This window comes from Gopherus evgoodei, chromosome 2 (assembly GCF_007399415.2).
Source record: "Gopherus evgoodei ecotype Sinaloan lineage chromosome 2, rGopEvg1_v1.p, whole genome shotgun sequence".
NCBI lineage: Eukaryota > Metazoa > Chordata > Testudines > Testudinidae > Gopherus > Gopherus evgoodei.
In genome coordinates, this window is record NC_044323.1 from 80,927,382 (window position 1) to 80,951,809 (window position 24,428).

The 24,428-nt window shown below is 40.2% G+C and overlaps 2 protein-coding genes across 3 annotated transcripts; both read right to left on the reverse strand.

The window, feature by feature from the left end:
- Window positions 1-321: 321 nt before the first annotated feature.
- Window positions 322-17,623, reverse strand: LOC115645898 (C-C chemokine receptor type 5-like). Of its 2 annotated transcripts, XM_030551141.1 has the most exons (3): window positions 11,587-11,694; window positions 2,924-3,103; window positions 322-2,142 (listed from the first exon to the last, which is right to left on the reverse strand). In XM_030551141.1, exon 3 carries the CDS (start codon window positions 2,129-2,131, stop codon window positions 1,079-1,081), a length of 1,053 nt encoding a protein of 350 aa, XP_030407001.1. In that variant the 5' UTR covers window positions 2,132-2,142; window positions 2,924-3,103; window positions 11,587-11,694; the 3' UTR covers window positions 322-1,078. The 2 variants fall into 2 exon arrangements, with proteins under 2 accessions (XP_030407001.1, XP_030407000.1); XM_030551140.1 differs by lacking the exons at window positions 2,924-3,103; window positions 11,587-11,694 and adding an exon at window positions 17,535-17,623.
- On the reverse strand, window positions 14,232-17,622 carry LOC115645896 (C-C chemokine receptor type 5-like). The gene is made up of 2 exons (XM_030551139.1): window positions 17,535-17,622; window positions 14,232-16,520 (listed from the first exon to the last, which is right to left on the reverse strand). The coding sequence occupies exon 2, from the start codon at window positions 16,507-16,509 to the stop codon at window positions 15,457-15,459; it is 1,053 nt and encodes a 350-aa protein (XP_030406999.1). The 5' UTR covers window positions 16,510-16,520; window positions 17,535-17,622; the 3' UTR covers window positions 14,232-15,456.
- Window positions 17,624-24,428: the final 6,805 nt, after the last annotated feature.

A 24,428-nucleotide genomic window follows, 5' to 3' on the forward strand; every position in this document is an offset into this window, starting at 1 on the left:
TGCTTTCTTAGGTGCTTTGATCAGCAATGAGATGGTTAATGTAGACACATGAATTATTAGCATTGGCATTTGAGTTAACTCAATTTAGAAAAAATGCTGTTCAAACAACCTCCCCAAACCTCTAAACAACCACATTACTGATCTGGTATGATCCAGCCCAATTCAAACCCTATATATAATCTCTCTCTCTCTCTCTCTCTCTCTCGAGTATTGCACAAGAATTGAGTTACTAATCAATCTGTACTAATTTATAAACTTTTTGTTGGTGGGAGGGGTGTGCATATTTTGTTAATTTCTTGACCATGAAACAGAATCATCTACTTGATTTAAAATGATTATTTTAAGTATATTTTACATATCTTGTAAATAACTTATGTATGATTTAGCAGGACCATATAGTTAACAAATTAAAATTTAATGTGAAAAAAGACAATACACAACCAAAAAAGAAAAAAAAAGCGGAAGCAACTAGAAATGCTGGATTTTTTTTCCCCAAATGATGGCATTTTCTAGGATCTCAATTTTAAGATTTTGTATTACAGATATCAATTTAATGTAGTTAACACTGATATAGCACCAGGTTTGTGTGGGATGAAATACATTTGAATACAAATGAGTGGCATATCTCGTACTAAGATGTGAGAGGTAGTTCAAGATGATGCGTCTCCACTTCTGACCTCATTTCATGTTCTAAATTTTACTTTCTCTTAAGTGGTATGTTGGAAGTTTATTCATGAGCCCAGAGACTTAGTGTAAAGAACAAAATCACAAGGGTCAAGTTGACCAAAATATGGCATATCTATTGTATTTTCTAAAAAAGAGGTGGACATGTCTCTACCAAAGTCTAAATTTATATATCCAAGTAAGGAGTTAGGTATGCACACCCCCTTTTTAAATGTACAAATACCCATTTGTATGAACAAATGCTGTTTTTTTCCTGGAGAAAACTCATCTGCATCTATATTGTGTAGTTACCCCTCTTTTAATGGCCTCTTTAAAGCCAAGTATTCAAAGCATTTTGGTCCTTTGCACAACTGTTTCCACAAAAGTGAATGTAACTTTTTTACTTAGACACCCTTCACAATGCAGCTGAGAATTCCTGCTCCCCCGTAGATGGGGTGTATGTGGAACTAACTCGGTCAGGTGCCTCAGCATAGAGAAATGGGCAATATTTACATAAATGGATTGCAATGCGGTTTCGGAAAAAGGTATAAAGATATTTCCTAAACTTTTCACCAGCGAAGGCATAGATCACGGGGTTTATACAACAGTGGATCATTGCAATCGCTTCTGTCACTTGGATTGCTAGCTCCAGCTGACTGCTCCCCTCACAGTTATTTAGGGAAAATAAATCTTGAAAAGTGTATATGAGAATAACGATGTTGTATGGTGCCCAGAAAAGAAAATAAACAATCATTATGATAAAAATAAGCCTGACTGCCTTATGTTTTTTCTCATTCCTACATCTCAGTAATGTCTTTATAATCTCGGCATAGCAAAAGATCATAATGACCAGTGGAATGACAAGTCCCAGGATGTTCATCTTTAAAGTCTGGAATTGCTTCCATTTACTTTCCTGTCCCAATGGATAATGAGGGCTACATGTAAAATGAGATGACTCCCTTTTAGCTTTGTGAAATATAAACCCTGGAAGAGAGGCTAATATTGCAACACCCCAAATGACAATACTTGTGAGGATGCCATAGGTAACCGTCCTAGCCTTTAAAGCAAACACTGCATGGACAATGGCCAGATATCTATCTATTGTCAAAAGTATTATGAAAAAAATTCCACTGTAGAAGCCAGCATAATAGACCCCTGAAAGAATTTTACACATTGCATTTCCAAAATCCCACTCACGTGCTGCGTAGTAAGCCCAAAATGGCAGGGAAAGAATAAAAAGCAAATCAGAAATCGCCAGATTCAGTAGATAGATGTCAGTCATGCTTCTCAGCTTCTTGTATTTTATCAGGATCAGCACAACTAGCGCATTTCCCACCAGGCCAAATATCAGCACCAAAGAATAAAGCGGTGGCAGAAACAAGGATGCAAATTTTTTGACATCAGCTTTTTGGCATGGTTCTGAGCCACTATAATAATCATAGGTTGTCATGTCAGTTTCTTCATCCATCTTGTTCTGTCCTGGATGAAGAAAGAGATGGTAGAAACTAAAGAGATGGACTAAAACTCAGACAAAGATTGGAATTTTACCACAAACAATAATTTTGGTGGCTTGTGGTGACCCCCATATTTCAGCTGCCTAACACTTCCTATTATAAAAGATTATAGCAATTTTTTTTGAGAAGCTCTGAGATTTCCATTATTTGCACTAGGCCTTTGAAATGCAGTGGGGAGAAAGCCTTAGGGCTAGAGAAGCACCTTTTCTTTTTCCTCATGAAATTCTGTTTAGGTTTTGCTGTGTTACGACACAAAAATACAAAAATGTCACAGCCCACTGTTACTGAAAAATTGCCTACTTTTTCAATAAAATAAATCAATTGGAATATAAATATTGTACTGTTCCGTGTATAGTATATAGAGCAGTATAAACAAGTCTTTGTCTGTATGAAATTTCAATGTGTACTGACTTCGCTAGTGCATTTTATGTAGCCTGTTGTGAAACTAGGCAAATATCTAAATGAGTTGATGTACCCCCTGGAAGACCTCTGCATCTCCCCAGGGGTACACATACACGTGGTTAAGAACAACTGTCCTAAAACAGCTGGCTTACACTGCTGCCTAAGCAGCAGCAGCAGCCACTGCACTGGTAGTGCTTAGGAGCTGTTAGAACAGCTGCGGTGCAGAAGGAGAGACAGTCAGGTTGGCTACCCACTAACCACCCACCCAGACCTAGCATGTGGCCACAGCAAGCTGTTCCCCCCAGCTTTCCCCTGGAAGAACCACATGGGACAAATTCCCCTACCTTTTGGGAGGATGTGGGCAAAGATGCACTCCAGGCTCCCCTGAGCCACTGTCTAGATGCAGGTGTTCACATACACGTGTGTTGTGCCCTCAGATGATAGCTTTCTCCTGCCGGTAGTTACTGTAGCTCAAATGGTAGATAACTGTATGCCTATGCCAAAGTTTAAGAATTCAAACCCTGCTGAATACATATGAAAAAAGGATTATTAGAGTTATACATAACTGAATTTGTTTTATCTGTTTTCTTCTAAAATGAAAAATACATAAAAACACTAAGTTAATAGAAAATTATTTAGGTTGCAAAGTCAAGTACTCAAAAGTTAGGACATGCCAGATTTATTGTTGCCTATGGCACCTTAATTCTGTCCACCTGTGCACATACATTGTGTTACAGTATTTAATTACATGATCCCCATGCATTTTTCCCACAGGGCCTTTTCCACAATCAGTGCAAAAGATGAATGCACAATGGGACAGAATTAAAGTTGTATAGGCAACCATAATGCAGGTGTTTCCTGTATTTTGATTTTGCAACCTAAATAATATTCTTTTAGCCTTGTTCATATGTACACAACATTTGTAGGAAGAGACATGCAGTCTGGTCAGTCTCAACTTTTTATTTCCTTGACAGTAAAAAGTACATGATTATACCTGTATCATATAAATATGTAAAATATAATTTTGACCAGACTTATGAAAATACTCTGACTTAGTTGTTGAAAACTGTAAATATTGCTGATTAATGACTGCAAGTCTACAGATGCATGAACTACACACACTTGTGGGCCAGATCTTTAGGTGGTGAAAGTTCACCTAACTTCATTTAAGTCAATGGAGTTATACAAGTTTATGTCAACTGAGGATCTGGCCCTTAATGTACAGTATTATATGTTATTTTTATCTAGCTGGAGATATCTTGCAGTAAAGAGTTAAAATTATTACTGGCCCATTCAGAAGCAAGCTGATCTTAAAAAGCAGAAAACTGAGATAGCTGATCAGAATTTAAGGTGTCATTATCTTTAAGAGACAGGGTTGCTTTTCAATGAAATAGTTGCCTTTTTTTAGTTGCTGTGTCTCAGAGACTCTTGGTGCGAACTGGCAGAGGACACAGGAGATACTCAGTTTTCCAGGGATCCCCTGCATCAGATATATGCATAATAATTCCCCCAACAATCAGTGGCACTGGAGCACTTTTAATAGTGGGGGTGCTGAAAGCAGTTTTTACTTTTTACCTCATGCCCCCCCTTACTCCAGTGCACGTCTCCCCCACCCCACAGAGCTGGGACCAGGAGCAGAGCTGTGTCTCTGGGAGAGGGGAGAACTCAGACAGGGTAAGGAGGCCAAGGCTGGGGCCATAGCTGGGGGCGGGCGCGGGGCCAGGAGTGGAGCCCTGGGAGCAGGGGGTCAGGCATGGGGCTGGGAGTGGAGCCCCAGGATTGGGATGAGAGGCCAGGAGTGGGACCCTGGGCATGGGTCCAGTGGCTGGGGAGAGGGGTGCAGGGCCAGCGCCCCAGACCAGAGCTCCAGTGCTCGGCTGGGACTGGGTCCCCAGGTGCAGGCGTCACAGGCCCAAGGGCATGGGACCAGCAGCCAGGGAGCAGGTCCCGTGGCCAGGACTTGAGTCCTGAGTGCAGGACCAGCGAGTGGAGTCCTGGGTGTGGGATTCGGAGCAGAGCACTGGGCATGGGGCCAGGAGCAGGGCCCCTGGCATGGAGTCCTAGGCATGGGGCCAGCAGCTGGGGACTGGGATGCAGCACCCCTGCATCCCTAGTTCCTGCGCCCCTAGTTTCTGTGCCTAAACAATGGCATGTGAGGTCTTTACTGAGAGCCAGTAGCCCACTGGTCATCATAATCATTGCAAAATGTGTATACAGATAATATTTAAGAACGTTATGTATCTATACTAAAAATTCTTAAGGATTTGGGATTAGGGATTAGGATTTGGGATATGAGTGGGTCACGAGGAGGTGACATACCTCAGGAATATTCCTTTCAAGCAGGAGGTAACAGATGCTTCTCTCTCTACCTGGTCATGGGTGTACTGGGCATTGTAGGCTTCTCAACGGATGCCTGTTGGCCTACTGAGCCAAATGCTAGTCAAGAGATTGTGAAATCTTCAAGAGAGAAATTGTACAGGAAGAAATAAACAGCAGCAGGGGATCATCTTCAGGGGTGGCTCTAGGCACCAGCTAAACAAGCAGGTGCCTATGGCGGCAAAATATTTGGGGCGGCATAATGCTGGGGCCTCAGCTCATACCTGAAGCAGCATCCTGGGCTGGATCCTGATCGCTCTGGGGGGCGGTAACCAGGCTGTTGTTCTGCCGCCAAGTGCGGCAGGGCAGGGAGCCAGCTAAGTGGGGAACAAGTCCCCACCGCTCTCCCGCAGGCAGCGGCCACCCCCGACCACTCAGGCAGGAGCCGGTGGCGCAGCCCTGCCCCAGCTGCAGAGGACAGGCCTCTCCTCCTTGCTTTGTCCCCGCCACTGCAAGCCGATGAGCGGCCCGTCCTCTGCAGCCGGGGCAGGGCTGCGCTACCGGATCCCGCCTGGGACGGTGGGGGGTGGTGGCTGCTGACCGCGGAAGAGCGGCGGGAGCTGGTAGCGCAGCCCTTCCCCGGCTGCAAAGGATGAGGGGGAACATGGCGCCCAGGCGGGCTGCTCCTCCTCAGCTTGTCCTCACCTCTGACTCCTCCTCCTCTTCCCCTCTGTGCCACCCCCTGCCAGGAGAGGGGAGCAGAGCGGCGGCCCAGGCTGAGCCCAGCTCGTGCCAGGGCCAAGGCGAAGACCAAGGATGAGTGGGGCTGGGATCCAGCAGCAGCCCCCAACCTCCAGCCCTGGGAGTGGTGGTGACAGGAGATGACTCCACTTTGGGCCAGATCCGCAGCAAGGTAAGAGTTAGGTCAGGTGGGAGGATTTTGTTAAAATTAAATGTTAAAATTACACTAGTGGGAAATTGTTTTATTTCACTAACTACAAATTCTCTGTTTTCATTTTTTTTTATTTTAAACAGTCAAAACAAAACTGCAAAGTGCAAACGTGTAAAAGCCAAAAAAGAAGCCGGGTGGGGGTGGTGAGGGGGGCAGCCAAAATTTTTTTGCTTGGGGCAGCAAAAAAACTAGAGCTGGCCCTGATCATCTTTATGAGAAAAGACAATGGATTGGTAGGGTACATCTGGGGATGCTGACATACACTGGACTGTTTCCCCGAGCAGGCAAGGTGACAGCATGACTTGTCAAATGAGTGAACAATCACAGCCAAGCCCGGCTGTAAAAGACTGCAAGGACTTTGGGTGAGCATTGCTGATAAGACAGGAGAGTATCTAGATATGTACGTTTCCAAAACTTCCACTGGCTATTACTTAAGTCTCTATACTTTGTTAAATAAACCTTTACATGTTTTCACTATAAACATCTCTAAGTGCTGTGCATTCAATGGAGTGCTGATGAGAGGTGTAACTAGTAAGATGGAGTGTATTGTTTTTTTTGGAAACAGCAAATTTGTGAGTGTCCAGTGGAACAGTGGTAAACACTCCAGGGAGATTCTTGGAGGCCTCAGGGGTTGGAGTATGCCAATCACTAACCTGGAGTGAGAGAGAAGAGCCTGCATAAGGCTAGAGGGGAGTGCTTTAGTTGTCCGTGGCCAATGGAGTGAGGGAACTGACCAACAGCAGGCACAGAAAAGCCTTCCTTATGCTAGGGGAAGTGCCTCATGACCCTGGGTACCCCGGGAAGTGTCACAGTTCCTTCATATCAGTTTTCTTTTTTGTATTGTCAAATAACTATAGACATAGGGGCACCAACCCAATATGCCCCGTCTGCATAATTCCCTTAAACACATGGTCGAAGTATGGCCAAGTGTAAAAATAGTAACAAACTATATGGCATTTGAAGTGCTGGGAGCAGAGTTAACAGCAGGGAGTTAGACTATGTACACCCTACAGCTTAGGTTGGTATAAGTTATGTTGCTAGGGTGTGAATGATCCATCCCCCTCAGTGATGTAAGTTACACCAACCTAAGCACCAGTGTGGACAGCGCTATATTGACAGGAGAGCTCCTCCCACCGACACACTGATCACCACTTGGGAGGGCTGGAGTAATTATGTCAAAGGGAGAGCTCTCTCCCATTGGTTTAGAGTAGGGGTTCTCAACCTTTTTATTTCTGATGCTTCCCAAACATGCTATAAAAATTCCACACCTGTGCCACAGTAACTGGTTTTCTGAATATAAAAGCCAGGGTGGTGGTAGGGGGTAGCAAGCAAGGCAATTGCCTGGGGCCCCAGGCCATAGGGACCCCCATGAAGCTACATTGTTCAGGCTTCAGCTTCAACCCCTGGTGGCAGGACTCAGGGACCTGGGCTATGGGCTCAGGGACCTGGGCTACAGGCCCAGGCAGTGGGATTTTAGCTTTCTGCCCTGGGCTCCAGCAAGTCTAATGCTGGCCCTGCTTGGAGGTCCCCCTGAAACTGCTTGAGGCCCCCTCAGGGGCCCCAGACTCCTGATTGAGAACTACTGGTTTAGCGCATGTGCACTAGCAGTTCTACAGTGATGCAGCTGCTCTGGTGTAAGCTCTGTAGTGTAGCCATTGCCTTAGAACAGTGATTTTCACACTTTTTTATGGGGATCCAGTTGAAGAAAATTTTTGATGCCTGTGACCCAATGGAGCTGGGGATGAGGGTGTGGAAGGGGTGTGGGTGAGGCTTGGGCAGGGGGTTGGGATGCGGGGGTGAGGTCTGCGGAGTGGGGCCAGGAATGAGGGGTTCAGGCTATGGGAGGGGGCTCTGGGCTGGGGCAGGATGTTGGGGTGCAGGATGGGGTCAGGGCGCTGGACTGCGGGTGCAGGCTCTGGGGTTGGGCCAGGGCTGAAGGGTTTGGGGTGCAGGAAGGGGATCCAGGTTTAGGGGGGTCTCAAGGCTGGGGCAGAGGGTTGAGGTGTGGGAGGCGGTCAGGGGTCTGGGCTGGGGCTGGGGACAAGGGGTTTGCAGTGCAGGAGGGGTTCCAGATTTGGGGGAGCTCAGGGCCGGGGCAAGGGGTTGGGGTGCAGGATGGGGTCAGGGCTCTGGGCTAGGGCTGGGGAAGAGAGGTTTGGGGTGCAGGAGGGGCTGTAGGTTGGGGGGGCTCAGGGCTGGGGCAGGGGTTTGGGGTGCGGGAGGGGGTCAGGGCTCTGTGATGGGGGTGCAGGCTCTGGAGTGGGGCCAGGGATGAGGAGTTTGGGGTGCAGGAAGGGGTTCCAAGTTTGGGGGGACTCAGAGCTGGGGCAGGGGATTGCGGTGCAGAGTTGGGGTGCAGATTTATCTCCAGTGGCTCCTGGTCAGCAGCACAGCTGAGATGCACTGTGGACCACACTGAGCCCTGGAAGCGGCCAGCAGCCAGTCTGACTCTTAGGCGAAGGCGCATAGCACCGCCCCCCCCGTTCCCATTGGCCAGTTTCTGGCCAAAGGGAGTTCAGAGCAAGTGCTCAGAGCGGGGGCAGCACGCGGAGCCCCGGGGCCCCCCTGCCAAGAAGCCGGACCCTGGTAACAGTGTGGTGTCAGAAAAGGTAGGCACTAGCCTGCCTTAGTTGGGCAGCACCACCGACAGGACTTTTAATGTCCCAGTCAGTGGTGCTGACCAGAGCAAGGTGACCCAATGCCTTACATGATGTGACCCAGTAGTGGGTCACAACCCATGGATTGAAAAACACTTCCTCAGAAAAGAGACTTGAAAAAGATTTTGCAAGGAAAGCACTTGCAGCAGCTAAGAGGACATGGACTTTTGTTCAAGGAAGTACAACCCTTTGCCCTCTGTGAGGATGTATGGCTGAACTACGCTGCTATAGAATCTGCATAAGGATCTTGCTGGTCTGCAGGAACTCTCATTCTGACCCTTTAGGATCATAGAGAGAGGGACATGGGCCTATGGATAGTCATTAAGGAAGGTAGCATCATGCACAATGGGGAACAAGATGATTTTCTTTTTGGACATTAGCCCCCTTTAACCTATTTTGTCTCTTTGTTTATTTGACTGGACTATTCTGCTTTTATTAAGACCTTGTCAAATTACTTGTGGAAAGTTATCATAATCACATGCATAGCAATACATTTGAGTTCTTTTGAAAACTAAATAGGTGAAAATTTCAAAAGTTACTAGTGATTTTGGGTGCTTGATTTTTTGTGTGTCAAATTTGAGACACCTTTAAAGATGCCTGATTTTCAGAAAATTCTATGCTTTCTCCCCATGAGACAGTTGTTCCACAGCTGTGTTGACTCTGCAGTCATTGTGAAAGTAAAAGTGTGGTTTTGTTGGTATAGTAAGCTGTTATGGCTCAGATACATTGGTAGCAAATGAGTTTAAAAGATCATATTTTTATATAGTCACTTTTAACAGTCCTTTAAGAAAAGAAGCTTCTTCAAAAAGTAGCCACTAACCTTTTCCCTCCGTAGCTTATTTTTTGTGTTTGGTTTGGTTTGCCTGCACAGTCACTTACAGAATTGGGGCCGTTCTTTGTATCTGTGCTCTGAACAACTTAAGAAATTGAATTAGCTTCAAGAACTCCAATAAGGAGAACAAGCAACTCCCAATGTGTCTTCTGCTCATGACCAACGTGACTCTCCTTAACCAGGTGCAGCTATCACCAAGAAAAGAGGAGTTTAAAGAAGTTGCTGGTGTTTAGGGAATAAAATAGCAGTCCTGCTCAGCAGAACGGAGCATTTCAAAAGCAGGTGCTGTGGAATAGGTGATGGAATTTGAGACTGGTTAGAAATAGTGGGCATGTGTCTTTATCCTAAGCTTGTACTGATCAGCAAATAGAGGTGTGACAAATAACTGATTTGGGACTGATTTGTAGAAATGTCTGGCCATCTTGTTAGATTGATACAAATCTGATTCTGAAATGTCATCAAAACAGTGATATCATGGCAAACTCTTTAGTTATAGCCCCTACTCTGTCCTTGTCCTCAAAGCTGCTTCTTGCTGCCTCATCCTTGTGATGTGTTTGTATCTTGCTCCCACTTTCTCCCTCCACTTTGTCTCTGGATCATGGGAACATCACCTTGGTGCTTGTCTTCTTCTCCCCAACCTGTCATCAGTGCCTAAATCCTGTTACTCTTCCTCCTTTCTGATTGGTTCTGGTAAAATCCTCCTACTAGCCCAGCTCCTTTCCTTGCTTCAGAAACCTCTCTCCACAGTATCTGAATCTGAGGTTGGTATCTATCCATCAGATACCGATAACCACCGTTGGGTGCCAATTTTAAAAGAGCAGGATTACCATATCCCTATATGCTGTATCCCATGAAGCAATTTCTCCCACTCTTTTAGGAAACTGTTATCTAGTGTCTAAGACACTTGACTAGGAGTCAGATGACCTGGGTTTTATTTCTAGCTCTACCACTGACCAGCTGTTTGATTTTAGCAAGTCATTTCACCTCTTTGTGCATCAGTTTCCCCATCTATAAAAGAGAGATGAAGGTACCCACAAACTGCTGTATGACCTATGGATGAAAAGCACTACAATATGGGATATAAGTATAGTCATGACCACAGACTACAATTTCTTCCCAGAAATTTGCGATCAGCCAATCAAAAATTCTGTTTGTCTGGTGCAAGTTTAACCCAATCGTTATTGCTTTTGAGTTAAAAAGCCCTCCATGCCTTAAGCATACACAGAAATCAGGAAAGCCAGATAATAGTTTCACAGAAATGTTCAGATCAGAGCTATTTTGAAAAAAATGGCAAAGATTAAAGAATTTAAATGTTAGAATGTGGAGTAAAACTTTACAGTAAATGGCTAAATTACATGGGACTTCCTGTAGAAATACATATTGATTGTAAATAGGTCACATCACACACAGTTTTCAAATTACAATACCAGTGTTTCTGCAGTCATTCTGAGATAGGTGTAAATATGACTTAGCCAGATAGATTCTCCTCTCTTCTGGACAGAAGGGGAATCATCATTTAATATTCAATGGTAAATTGGTACTTAGGAATGCAATTTCCATTAATTATGATAGGAGTTGTGCACTTGGCATCTTGGAGTCAGGACTGAATCCTACAATCTTTATTAAAGCAAAACTGATTTCATATCACTGTGAAGAACTGTAAAATCAGACCATTTGTATGGTGTGCTGAAAAGATTATATATTCTAGATTAGGTCTGAAGGATTTTATGTTTAATGTGCTCACATTCTCAGATTTCAAACCAATATTTTCCCAGTATCGGAGCAGTTCCCCAGCTTATATAAATCCGTGTAGCTCCACTGACTTTAGTGAAACTTCACTAGTTTATACCAGTTGCAAATCTAGTCCATTATTGTGTTTTCAAAACAGATTTTTCTTCTTGATACAACTAGTATCAAAGTTTTGACAGAAAAATCTTTCCTGTTCAATTCAATTGTTACAGAGATATCTTATTCCATTGCAATCTCATCCACTACAGTCTCTGGAAATTTGCCTCATTGCTTATTTGGTTTCCCTTCTGAACACTTTAATGATTATATCCTTTTGAAATACTTCATTCCAGTATATTCCCCCTGCCCTTCTCAACTGTCATTTTGATAGGCGAAGCCACTAACAAATGACATAGCAGATACTTTACTATGTTTATAAATATAGGCATTTGTGCTACCTCTTAATCTACATAAGCAACTAATTAATGTATAAATACTAAAAACAGAGGAAAGATGACTTACCAAATGTCTAAGAAGTGCCACTGATGTCTTAGTTTTTTAGACCGGCTGCATTGCATTAATCAGTTTTGCACATAACAAACACAGGGCAGGCATACACCCCTTCCTGTGTGAAGAAGGACACAATATTCATACGTTTAGCAGACTTTGAGTGAACAAATCATTGTTACTCAAAAAAAATTAAGCAGTTCTTCTTTTCTAAAAAGGACTTTCAAATGCTTCTATAAAAAGTGTGTTAAAGCACAGATGTGTAGATTTTGAAATCCTAGTGGTGGGACTTAGGTTTCACAATCCAAAGCTATAATTATAGAAGGAGTTTGGTTTTGTTTGTAACCCACTCTTAGCATTGCAGCATGTAGTGGTGTGAATAAGGGAAGAAAGAGTTAGAAGGATACATAATTTCTTGTTTTTCATTTGGGAGACTCTCTGTGCCACACTTGCCAGAGGCAGGCATGATATCCAGAAATTGGGTGTAGCAAGCACGAGGTGTGCTTATTAGCTGTTTGAAGTTACTTTGGTGATTTCCATTGTGGGCAAGCAGATTGGCAGGATGCACCCAGAGCCTCTTTCTGAGAGTGAAACCAAAGGGAACTCATGGGGAATGGGAGGGGTTTATAAATAGAGGGAGCCATATAAATATGGGGTTTATAAATATCTGGAGCCATAATTCTCCTTCCTGCCTGGTGCAGTCAATCTCTTCTTGAATTTACCCCATGTATCCATACAATAAACCCCCTTACTATAATCAAACTTACCATTAGAAATTATCTTTAACATATTCACAAACAATCACAGGCAATTCCAAATCTGCCACAGGTGTCAATGTGTTTTTCCCGAGTAAGGGAAAGACTTTGTTTTTCAAGATGAAAAAAGTAGGAAACATGAAAGAAAAGAATCTTGTCTCTTTCTGGAAACATAGGAATTGCCAGCCTGGATCGACGACCCGTGGTCTATCTAGTCAAGTATCCTGTCTCCAGTAGTGGCCAGCACCTGCTACTTCAGAGGAAGGTGCAAGAAAGCCTGTAGTGGGCAATTGAGGAGAAACCTGCCCACAGGTAACATTTCTTCCTAAACCTCAATAATTAGAGCTTGGCTTATGTCCTGCATAAGAGTTTATATCCCTTCCAAAACTGTTGGTTTTTGCTGTTTTAATTATTAAGCTTTGTAATCTAAGATCACAGTGAAATAAACATACAGACCTGTGTTTTCCCAGTAACCACACCAGTTCGTGATATATATGAAACAATATGTGATCAGAGGTCTGTCAATGTAGATCATCAATTCATCAAGATAGATCCATCTAGTTATCACTGAAGAGATAGTAAATGTCAAATGACAGGAATCCAGAAAGGGGCATGGTGAGGAGAGTTGTGCGCTAGAAAGGATGTGGACTGTGGTTAGGGGAGGCTTTCCAAAAATATAAGGTCAGCCCCACGGTGGAGTCTGGGTGGGCCTGAAACTCATATCCTACTTTTTGACTATCTTGAAAAAATGCAAATCACTGCATGGTATTTTCTGTTAGATTTCCTGTGCATCTGCCACCAGCTATCTCAGTGATTTGCTGGCACAGAGAAGATGGAGTCTCAGTTCCTCCACACTGATTCGGCACCCCCAGCTTCTTCCCTGTGAGTTCCTTTATCTCCAGCTTGTACCTCCCTTAGGCCCATTTCTCTCCCGAGTCCCTAGTTGCTCTTCAAGCTCATTCATCTCACTGAAATGTTGCAAAGTAAATGCTAGTGTGAGTTTATATCCTTTGCCATTCTAGTACTGCATTAATTATTGCTATGTGTGAATGTTGTCTCTAACTCACCCAAAGGTGGGGACTGAGCTCATTTGCTTCAATAAAAGTGAGGCTTGATAGCAGAAAGTTTGAGACTCACTAGGGCAGGGAGTGGATGTCAGAGAGCCATGTTCCCTGGTCTTGGAGTGAGAGGCTCTCAGGGAGGAGGAATATATTGAGATTGGCAGGAGATTGAGATGGGATGAAGCAGGGATACAGAGGACTGGGATGCATGGAAGTAGGGTGCAGGAGACTGGGAAAAGCATGAAGGGGATGCAGAGGAATGGTGGGGACAGAAAAGGGAACATGAAGAGGAATGCACAGCAACAGGCATGTTTAATTTTAAATACTTAATACTCTGTAGATATAAAATTTTAAGGGCCAGATTGTCTGGTTGGCTAATGTCTCCTTATACCACCTAAGCAGCACAAAGTGATCATACAGTGGCCAGAGCTGGCTTGTAGGAGAATCCAGCTTGCTCCTCAGTGCTATATAATTTTTCCTCACTCACTTTCACTCCATCTGCTTTATAATACCCACCCAAACTGATATTTTCCCCCTAAAATTAAAAAAAAATTATTTTCAAAGGTCAAGTACCAAATCCCTCCTCAAGTTTCTCAGTGAATGGGGGCTGTCCCAGCTGCAACTATCTTTTAGGATAGTGCAGCAGCTCTACACCCAGAAGGTTTCATTTTCCTGTGGAGGAGGGTGTGGAGGAGGGTTCTGGTCCATGGCTCCACTTCTTCTCCACCCCCTTTGTGGTTATTGGTGTTCCTTTGGTGTCCATGTAAGGAGCACTCCCTGCACTTTCCCAGGATCCAGAGCTGAAGCCTCTTTCCCACAAAGACAATGAGAAACATTGAGTATATGGAACTTTTCAAACAATGATTTTATTAATAACTTGCATTAATGTGGAAAGAGAAAGAAGCATAAAATTGTAGCATCAGAATTCACACCCCAATAAAAATGGAAATGGAGAAAGCTCAATAAAACTGGAATAGATCTATAAACATAACATTGACATGCATTTGGTATTAAAAAAGTGCTTTCACATTAGTGCAAACGTGCAGAAAATATTTTTTCCATGAAAGGAAGTTTACTGGGAGAGTCATTTTCTGCCGTCACTTTGTAATACTGCAGATATTTACCTCAGGGGGCTGTCCTCAGGATGAATAACTAGTTATGCACAGAGGTGTGAGGCTGCAAAGCAATATGTAAGTGCTAAGATATTGGGATCTGATCCTGCCAGTTCTTACTCATGTGAAATCAAAATAACTGAATGCAGTAGTCAAGGGGAAAGGATTATTTTAAACAGTCAGCCACCAGTTAATAGGATACCCCTCCTTAACACAATTCTGGTTAACAGAAGGTCAGTCATATCCCATATCACTTAACAGAAGTGTGCACAATGTCTGTTTATCAAAATCTCTGTTTTATGAAGATTTAACAGCTCTTCAAACCCTATAGGAAAAACAAGGTATCAGTGTAATTGTAAATAAACCTTTCCCACCTCAGAGAGGTACTAGCTTTTTTTTTTCATAATATAATCAAACTTATAAAATGCATGGGAATTTTAGAACCTTTTATGATTTTGCTACAAAGTTTTTTTCCTGAAATGTTCCATTAATGTTGAATATTGAAGTAAAAAGATGCATCAAGCCCCATGTAAATGGGTATAATGTCCTCCCATGGATGCCTTCCTCCTAAAATTTTTCTTGTGGTTTTGCATATAGGTAAATGGTTCTTGAGAGAAGAAAAACCTTGTTCCTTGCCCTCTTCAAGTCATCTTCTGAATTATATTTCCTGAGGAATAGTTCTTTGATCAGAGTCCAGGTTTAAAGAGCAAAATCATACTACATTGGGTGCCATGTTACAGTGGATACTTAAACTGCCGTATTTGAATTTTCCTGTGGGATTTTTAATATTCCCTATATGAAAAATGAGAATTACTGCAATGTCACAAAAAAAATTAATTACTGTGATTGGTAACTGTTCAGGTCTTAATGCGATGACCATAAGAGTTTACTTAAAAGATTGTGCAATTAAACAAAAAAGGACAATGAAACTTTTATTAGCTACATTTCTAACGCACTTTACAAACCAATGGAGATATCATGCTCTGCAGTAGAAGGGGTGTATGTAGAGCTAACCCGTTCTAACTTATCACCATGAAGAGCTGGACAGTGTTTGCAGAGGTAGATTGCAATGTGGTTTTGGAAAAAGGTATAAAGATATTTCCTAAACTTTTCACCAATGAAAGCATAGATCACGGGGTTGATACAACAGTGGATCATTGCAATCGCTTCTGTCACTTGGATTGCTAGCTCTAGCTGCCTACTGCTCTTACAGTTATTTAGGGAAAATGAATCTTGAAAACTGTATATGAGAACAACAATGTTGAATGGTGTCCAGAAGATAAAATAAACAATCATTATGATAAAAATAAGCCTGACTGCCTTTTGTTTTTTCTCATTCCTACATCTCAGTAATGTTTTTATAATCGCTGCATAGCAGAAGATCATAATGACCAGTGGAATGACAAGTCCCAGGATGTTCATCTTTAAAGTCAGGTATTCCTTCCATTTGATTTTGGAATCTGATGGATAATGAGAGCTGCAGGTCCAATGAGCACCTTCCTTTTGAACATTGTGAAATATAAACCCTGGAAGAGAGGCTAATATTGCTATACCCCAAATGACAACACTTGTGAAGATACCATTGGCTACTGTCCTAGCTTTTAAAGCAAACACTGCATGGACAATGGCCAGATATCTATCTATTGTCAAAAGTATTATGAAAAACATTCCACTGTAGAAGCCAGCATAATAGACCCCTGAAAGAATTTTACACATTGCATTTCCAAAATCCCACTCATGTGCTGCATAATAAGCCCAAAATGGTAAGGAAAGAATAAAGAGTAAATCGGAAATTGCCAGATTCAGCAGATAGATGTCAGTCATGCTTCTCAGCTTCTTGTATTTTATCAGGATCAGTACAACTAGCGCATTTCCCACCAGGCCAAATATCAGCACCAAAGAATAAAGCGGTGGCAAAAACAGGGATGCAAATTTTTTGACATCAGCTTTTTGGCATGGTTCTAAGTCAATATCGTAGTAGTAGGTTGTTGTGAGAGCTTCTTCAGTCATCTTGTGCTGTCCTGCATAAAGAAAAAAGGGTTAAAACTAAAGAGATGGACTAAAACTCAGACAAAGATTGGAATTTTACCACAGATAATACTATTGGGAAGCTGGCAGTGACTTCCATATTTAAGTTGCCTGATGTTTCCCATTATAAAAGATGATTGCAACCCTTTTTTGAGACACTCTGATACCTCCACTATTTGTTAAATATCGGTTTCCACATGCATTATGTATGAGAAATATTTGTCATCTTCAGTAAACTATGTCAGCACCATGACACAACTGACTGCTGGCTGATGACTAATCACAAAGGTAGCTAGTTTCCAGCTGGCTTGTTACAAGTGTGTTTAAGTGGTTTTCAGAAGTGTCAGAATGAGACAAAAAGAGCATCATTAAAAAAGGGCCTATCTAGAGGAAACACTTACTGTTTTTCAGGTTTCCTACCCATATTCAGATGTCACTAGCCCACATCACAGCAATAAGCCATGAATGGGTGCGCATTGGTAGGCTGTGGGTGGACAGCATCTAAGTAGCATTCCACAAGCAAAATTTGCCAAATATATAGTTGTTGCAAATTATTCTTTCAACAAGTTTGCTCATTTCTCACATTAACCAACTGCTCTGTGCTTCTGTATTTGGTTTACTTTGGTTCTGAAAAAAGACATTACTCATTACAGTATATAGAAAGACGCTAATTTTTGGATATCTACATAAAACTAAAAAACTACTAAAAATAAACCCTTGACAACAGAAGCCATAAGTCTAAATGATAATAAGGCCCATATTCTTTATTTAACAAAATTGTCCCTTTAAGTCTTTGGCCTTTAATCTCATTTACACCCAGGCCATTTTAAACTGCTCTAGTCATGCAAAGGAGCCTTGAAGGAAGTGAATATGAATATAAGTTATTTTTACTTTAAGGCCCTTTTATACTGTCAGAGCAAGGTAAAGTGGTGTTAGTGTGAATGAGAATTGGGCTTTCTTGTTCTTGTCACGATAATATCCTTGCATACAAGAAATAGGTGACTTACCTGTTAATTAGGAAAATGTGGAAGAGGTGATTAGACAATCCTGCACTAGAATTGACTTTGTAGGATGAAATGGCAAGTTTCTCCTCTCTTGCAATTCAGATCAAGTCCAAGCAATGAAAAATGTAGCCTTTGAATGAAAGCAGAGCACTGTTCTCTGCCATCCAAGAAATATTCAGCACGTTATTCTCAGTTGATAACCTGTAAAAAAATTCACAAATCTGTAAACTGATATTGAAACACCCCACCCTGAATGGCATCAAATAATTTCAAAACCATTGTCTTTATTGGGCTATATTCTCATACTGTACAACTTTTGTCAAAAAAAAGGACACTCGCCAGTGTCCATTTTGAATGTATCTATAGTTAGCATTGATTATCTTGTTCTAATTACTGGATTCTGCCAAAATGTAATATTGGGTTAAAATGATTCACATGAGTCAAGATTTTATTTCATTTTATTGTGATGGCCTTTTGCCTGAACTCTAATGTGGTATGTCCTTAGCATCAGAAATGCCTATTATCTGGAGTTTGAAAGTTGGTTGGAATCAATGATTTAACAGATCTTTTCCAGCAGTAACTGTCAAAATGAGGCAAACTATTAGTAGCTGTTTGCAAATTATCTGTGAACAATTTTACTATTTATAAATATTAGTTATTCTAAATTATTCAAAGGTTTTGTACAAAGTATTTCAGCCTGTGGGTTTCTCATGAATTATTCACTATGACTATAGCTTTGAATATTTGTGACTGCATTTATAATTCACCATTTGTGCTGTGCAATTGATCATTCAACTCAGGGCATTGTTTCATCTTCCTGATTAGATGATTGCAACTCTTATAAACAGTAGGGCTTGACTAAGTACTCTCTAGTGTGTATTGTATAAATTCAGATGCCCAAGTTTCTGCAAACATTCTTGCTAACCAAAACAATAATTAATACAAATGTTTTCAGAAAACAAATTAAAAGGTTCCAAATACTGAGTCATCTTGCATGACTAAGTGTCTTGTAGTAGCACTCTTGGAAACTGTAGTGGTTTGAAGGACTGTAATATATTTGAAAAAAGACGGAAGTTTTGGGTGTGATGTTTGCCACTTCATCTGCAATGACAGTTTCAGTGGAGGAACAAAGCACAGAGAGGCCTTGCTAGTGATAGTTATTACTGCACAGACCTTTTGTTTTGTTCTTTCCGCATAGGTTGGGATTCAGCTTTGTGGCTGTACAATGTTTCAGGAGGTATTTTGCTGGACAGTTCCCCAGGGACATTCTATGGCACCATCTGCATGCATCAAGGGGACACTATTTCTTCTAGTGCTTAATCCATGTCCTTTCACTGATGGTTAAACATTGAACAAGCTCTGGTTTGCTTGGCCTGTTTAACCAAAAATATTACTTAACAGATAAATCCTACATGAAAAGATCATTACATTCCAAAGTCTTGAACTGAAAAGTTAGGAGATGCTAGAATAGTAGTATATGGCTCAATAGTATTAATCACCATGTATTTTTGACAGGTTTCCATTCCCCATTTAGGGCTTATTTCCCACCCTCTGTCCCCATTTCCATTGGTGTCGAGGTTTGGCGCCATCAGCCATTTAAAAAAAAATGATTATTTTTTATGTTTGAATGGGGGAGTGTTGCGAGCTTGTGATTTGATACATTTGGTTGCTTGTTTAGATAAAAAAGTTGAAAGGACAGAGCGAGAGAGCTTAAAGATTAAAAAAGAAAGCTTTGGTAAGGTTTAAAGGAAAAAAGAAAGATTGTTTAGTGAGGTTGAGTAAGGAGAGATGATTTTAAAGGCCTAGTTTGGCAAGTTATTAAAGAATAGAAAAAGAACGTAAAGAAGAATAAAGATTTTTGTTTTTAAAGGGTTAGTTTGAAAGAATAGAGGCAAGTTATTAAAGAGAAGAGAGATTTTTAGTGAGGTTTAGTAAGGAGAGGTGTTTTTAAAGGACTAGTTTGTATGTTATTAAAGAATAAAATGTAAAAGGTTTATTAAATATAAGAGTAGGTTAAGAAAAGAGCATTTAAAAGAGTTAAATAAAAGAGAAACATATAAAAGGAAACTGTTTATTAAGCACATGGTAAGAATATAAAGGTTGGTTAAGAAACATTTAAAATGTTAAATATAAGGGTAGGTTAAGAAAAGAGCATTTCAAAACATTAAATAATATTGAAAAATAGGTTTAAAAAGAACACACATGGCAAAAAGGCATTTACTACATCAGAAACTGTTTAGTAAGCACATGATAAAAATATAAAGGCAGGTTAAGAAAGAAACATTTAAACTATTTAATATAAGGGTGGGTTGAGAAAAGAGCATTTAAAAACATTAAATAATATTGAAAAATAGATTACAAAGAACACATATGGCAAAAAAAGGGAATTTACTAAAGCAGAGACTGTTTAGTAAGCACATGGTAAAAAGTATAATGGGAGGTTAATAAAAACATTTAAACTATTAACTACAAGGATAGGTTAAAAAAAGAGCATTTAAAAAGAGTTAAATAAAAGAGAAACATATAAAGATAGGTTAAAAGAGAGAACAGGGCAAGAAAAGGGAAAAGAAAGCTCCTTTGCAAAGGGCAAACATAGACAGCACATGGTTGAGTTAGAGAGAGAGATCTTACCCTTCCAAGTGTTTCTGCAGAAAGAGGCAACTTCCCAGGTTCACAGCTCTCAGTCTTATTATCATCTCCTTTGGATCGACCCAGTCAGATGTTGTTCTACATCAGTGGCATAGAATTCATTTTTCTGAATCAATCCTATAATCCCAAGGTTTTTAAATAAGAGCCATCTCTCCTCTCCCTTTAACTGCCTTATTCTTATCTAAAAAAACAGACTCCTCACATTTTTTCTGCCATGTAGCCCTTTTACATAGGGGCTTTAATAAAAGTTAAAACCATAAGCCCTTAGTAACAAACAATTTTAAAAGTTTTCCCTTATGTTTTAGACTAATTGGTTATTTTTTAGTGAGAACAATTTGAAGGTGCAGCAAAACTCTTGTTAGCAAAAACAGCATCTATGAGTCAATGGATCAGAGATAAGAAGGCTGCTGCTTCTGCAAACTTTTAACAAATGCAAGTAAAAGTTATATTAAGTCTTGGAAAGTGATAAGCACTTTAAAAAACAAACCTATATGAAGACACATCCCTTTATTTACAGATGTATTTCAATAAAACAGCATGCAGAAACATCCCACGTTTGAAACCACATGTCCTTAGTAACAGACAGTTTATAGTTCCCTTATTCTGTAAACCAGTGTACATCATCTAGGTTACAGTCTGCATAACAATGTTTTATAAAAACAAACAAAAATATATTCTCTAGGGGCTCAGACAAGATAATGATCAACAAAATTGTAATGGTTGCTTTGCAGGCATTGCTACAAAGTATCTTTAAGTTTGTTTTTGTTAACAACTAACACAGAATGGCTGCCTACAAAACTGTTTCACTAAAAATGTTATCAACAATCCCCCTAAAACTCAGGACAGCTTTCTTACCCCCATGGCCTGATCTCTGTAGCCATGGCTTTTTTAAAAAATTGTTTGTCCTCCATTTAGATTTTAAAAAACATTAGGGAAAAAAAGGGAGGGGGGGTGTCAAAAAGTGTGTATGTAGGGGGAGGGAGACTTCTCATCTCTGGTAAAAAAACAGCTAATTTTTTTTATGTAAGCTATTTTTTTCTTATTTTTTTTTGCATTATTTTAATAATTTAATAAAATCTATGGACCCAAAACAAACACAGGAGCTTGTGCCTGTGTCTCAGCACACGGGCTGCAAACGTTTCAAAACAAACGCATTCTGTTAATGCAACAGAAGAATTCATACTTAAATCTAAAAGTCCTAAGAAAACAAAAGCTTAATGTAACTTTCACATGGATTTGTTAAAAAGTGGGAAGAAAAATAAACTTCTCTCTTATCCACTGGATTACAGAATGTCGAGCCAAAGGGAGGGCTCAGAAACACTTAATGAAGCCACACCAGGTGCATAAGTATAACTGATTTTATTGCCAAAGTATAATAAGCTTGCCAGCCTTTATGTGTTACTAAATACGTGCTTTTTAGCAACCAAGCAAGCAAGAAAGAATCAGTGCTGATGCCCCTTCTGCCCTTATGTCCTGATCCCTCCAGCCTGTCCTTGAGGGCTCGTAGCAGGTGCTGCTCCAGTGTGGAGAAATTCTGGTCACCCACAAGGCCAGGGTCCGTAGGTGAGACTGTTCGTCTAAAGGAATTTGCATAGCTGTTTTTTATTGTTTTATTATTTTCAGGGGATGCATGTACATCCACAAGCAGGCTTTGGCAGGAAACACTACTTTTTTATTTTTATACGTAATTTATTTTTATTTTTTGTTTTTGTTTATTTAGTTGAGTGGCTGCAAGCCGTCCCGGCTGGTCATAGCCAGTTTTCTATTAGCTCCCCCAAAACCATTCTGTAACGACAGGCCAAGTTAACTTGCAGTCAGCCCCAACACAGAATAAGAGGAATATAAACTAGCTGTTACTAAGGTTCTGTGGTTTTCACTCTAGGTGTTTTCTGAATGCTCATTTTTAAAAAAATTGAAACATATATGTAAACATGTTAAATAAAGGGCCCTGTCTTCATATAGGCTTGTCTTTTAAAGTGTTTATTCCTTTACAAAACTTAATATTATTTTCATTTGTATCAATTAAAAAGCAGGCAGAGAAGCAGTTTTTTAATCTCTGATCCACTGGCTTACAGAGGCTTTTCTAGCTGACATTGGCTTTTCTGCAAAAGCATGCTGTTTCAAATTGTCCTTACTGAAAAATGATCAGTACTAGTCTAAAATATATGGGGAAAACTTTTTTATTACTATACATTACTTTTATAAACAGGTTTTCTATGTTTTTAACCCTGGGTTGTTTCTGCATGCTCACTTTTTATTGAAAAACATATGCAAAAGAGCTAAATGAAAAGTTGTTTCTTTAGCTAGACTTGATTTTCAAAGAGGTCTTCTTTTCTAATCCTCTAACTTAAAAAGGCTGCTTCAAATTGTTCTCACTAAAAACACAGGGAAGATCTTTTAAAATATTTTTCTTAGTAAGGGTTTGTGGGTTTAGGCCTGTGGTGCTTCTGCATGCTCTTTTTAAATTGAAACATATGCAAAAGTGCTAAATGAAGGGATATGTCATCAAATAGGCTTGGCTTTTAAAGTGTTTATCCCTTTACAAGCCTTTCACCTCTATTTGTTAAAAACTTTTAACAAATTACTTTCATAAACTAACTGGCTGTAGTTTTAACCCTGAGGTAATTTCTTTTTTAATTTTACATTGTTAATAAGATTAGTTACAAAACAATGTCTTCCTCACATAACAAAAGGAAATGTTTATTTCAACAAGTGTTTGGTAAAATTTTGTTTTAAAACCAGGACTAGGGATTTTGTGTTATGTTCTTGCCTTCTTATCTCTGATCCACACACTCACAGATGCTGTTTTTGCTAACAGCGACTTTGCTGAAAAAGCATGCTGTTTCAAGTTGTTCTTACTAAAAATGACCAGTACTAGTCTAAAACATAAGGGGAAACTATTTTATTACTACATATTACTTTTATAAACAGGATCTGTGTTTTTAACCCTGGACTGTTTCTGCATGCTCGTTTTTCATTGAAACATATATGCAAAAGGACTAAATGAAGGGATGTGTCTTCATATAGGCTTGTCTTTAAAAGTGTTTATTCCTTTACAAGTCTTACTATAACTTTCACCTCTATTTCTTAAAAAGTGGGGGAGGAAGCAATCTTCTCTCTGATCTACTGACTCACAGATGCTGTTTTTGCTGCAGCTTCAAATTGTCCTCACTAAAAGCATAGGTAAAAGCTTTTAAAAACTTTTTGTTAATAAGGGTTTGTGGGTTTAACCTTGGGTTGTTTCTGCATGCTTATTTTGTATTACATCACATGCAAAAGTGCTAAATAAAGGGCTGTTTCTTCATATAAGTTTGTCTTTTCAAGTGATTATTCCTTTACAAAACTTAATATAACTTTCGCTTATATTTGTTGAAAAGCAGGCAAAGCAGCAACCTTCTTATCTCTGATCCACTGACTCACAGGTGTTGTTTTTGCTAACAGTGGATTTGCTGAAAAAGCATGCTGCTTCAAATTATCCTTATTAAAAAATGACCAATGTTAGTCTAAAACATAGAAGAAAACTTTTTTATTATTGTTATTTACTTTTATAAACAGGTTCTCTGTGTTTTTAACTCTGGAATGTTTCTGCATGCTAATTTTTTATTGAAACACATGTAAAAGTGCTAAATAAAAAAATGTGTCTTCCGATAGGCTTGTCTTTTAAAGTATTTATTCCTTTACAAAACGTAATATAACTTTCACTTGTGTTTGTTAAAAAGTGGTTGAAGAAACAAACTTCTTCTCTCTGATCCACTGGTTTACAGAATAAGGGGAATATAAACTGTCTGTTACTAAGGACCTGTGGTTTTAAACCTGGGGTGTTTCTGCATGCTGTTTTATTGAAACACACCTGTAAATAAAGGGATGTGTCTTCACATAGGTTTGTTTTTTAAAGTGCTTATCCCTTTACAAGACTTAATATAACTTTTACTTGCATTTGTTAAAAAGTTTGTGGAAGAAGCAGCCTTCTTATCTCAGATCCACTGACTCACAGATGCTGTTTTTGCTAACAAGGGTTTTGCTGCAGTTTCAAATTGTCCTCACTAAAAATAACCAATTTTAGTCTAATACATAGACTCTCAGACTTTAAGGTCAGAAGTGACCATTATGATCATCTAGTCTGACCTCCTGACAATGCAGACCACAGAATCTCACCCATCCACTCCTGTAACAAACTCCTAACCTATGTCTGAGTTATTGAAGTGTTTGAAATTGTGGTTTGAAGACCTCAAGTTGCAGAGAATCCTT

Excerpts from the sequence above, each read along its gene's own strand:
- LOC115645896 (XM_030551139.1), bottom strand. The coding sequence starts at position 16,509 with ATGACTGAAGAAGCTCTCACAACAACCTACTACTACGATATTGACTTA.
- LOC115645898 (XM_030551140.1), bottom strand. The coding sequence starts at position 2,131 with ATGGATGAAGAAACTGACATGACAACCTATGATTATTATAGTGGCTCA.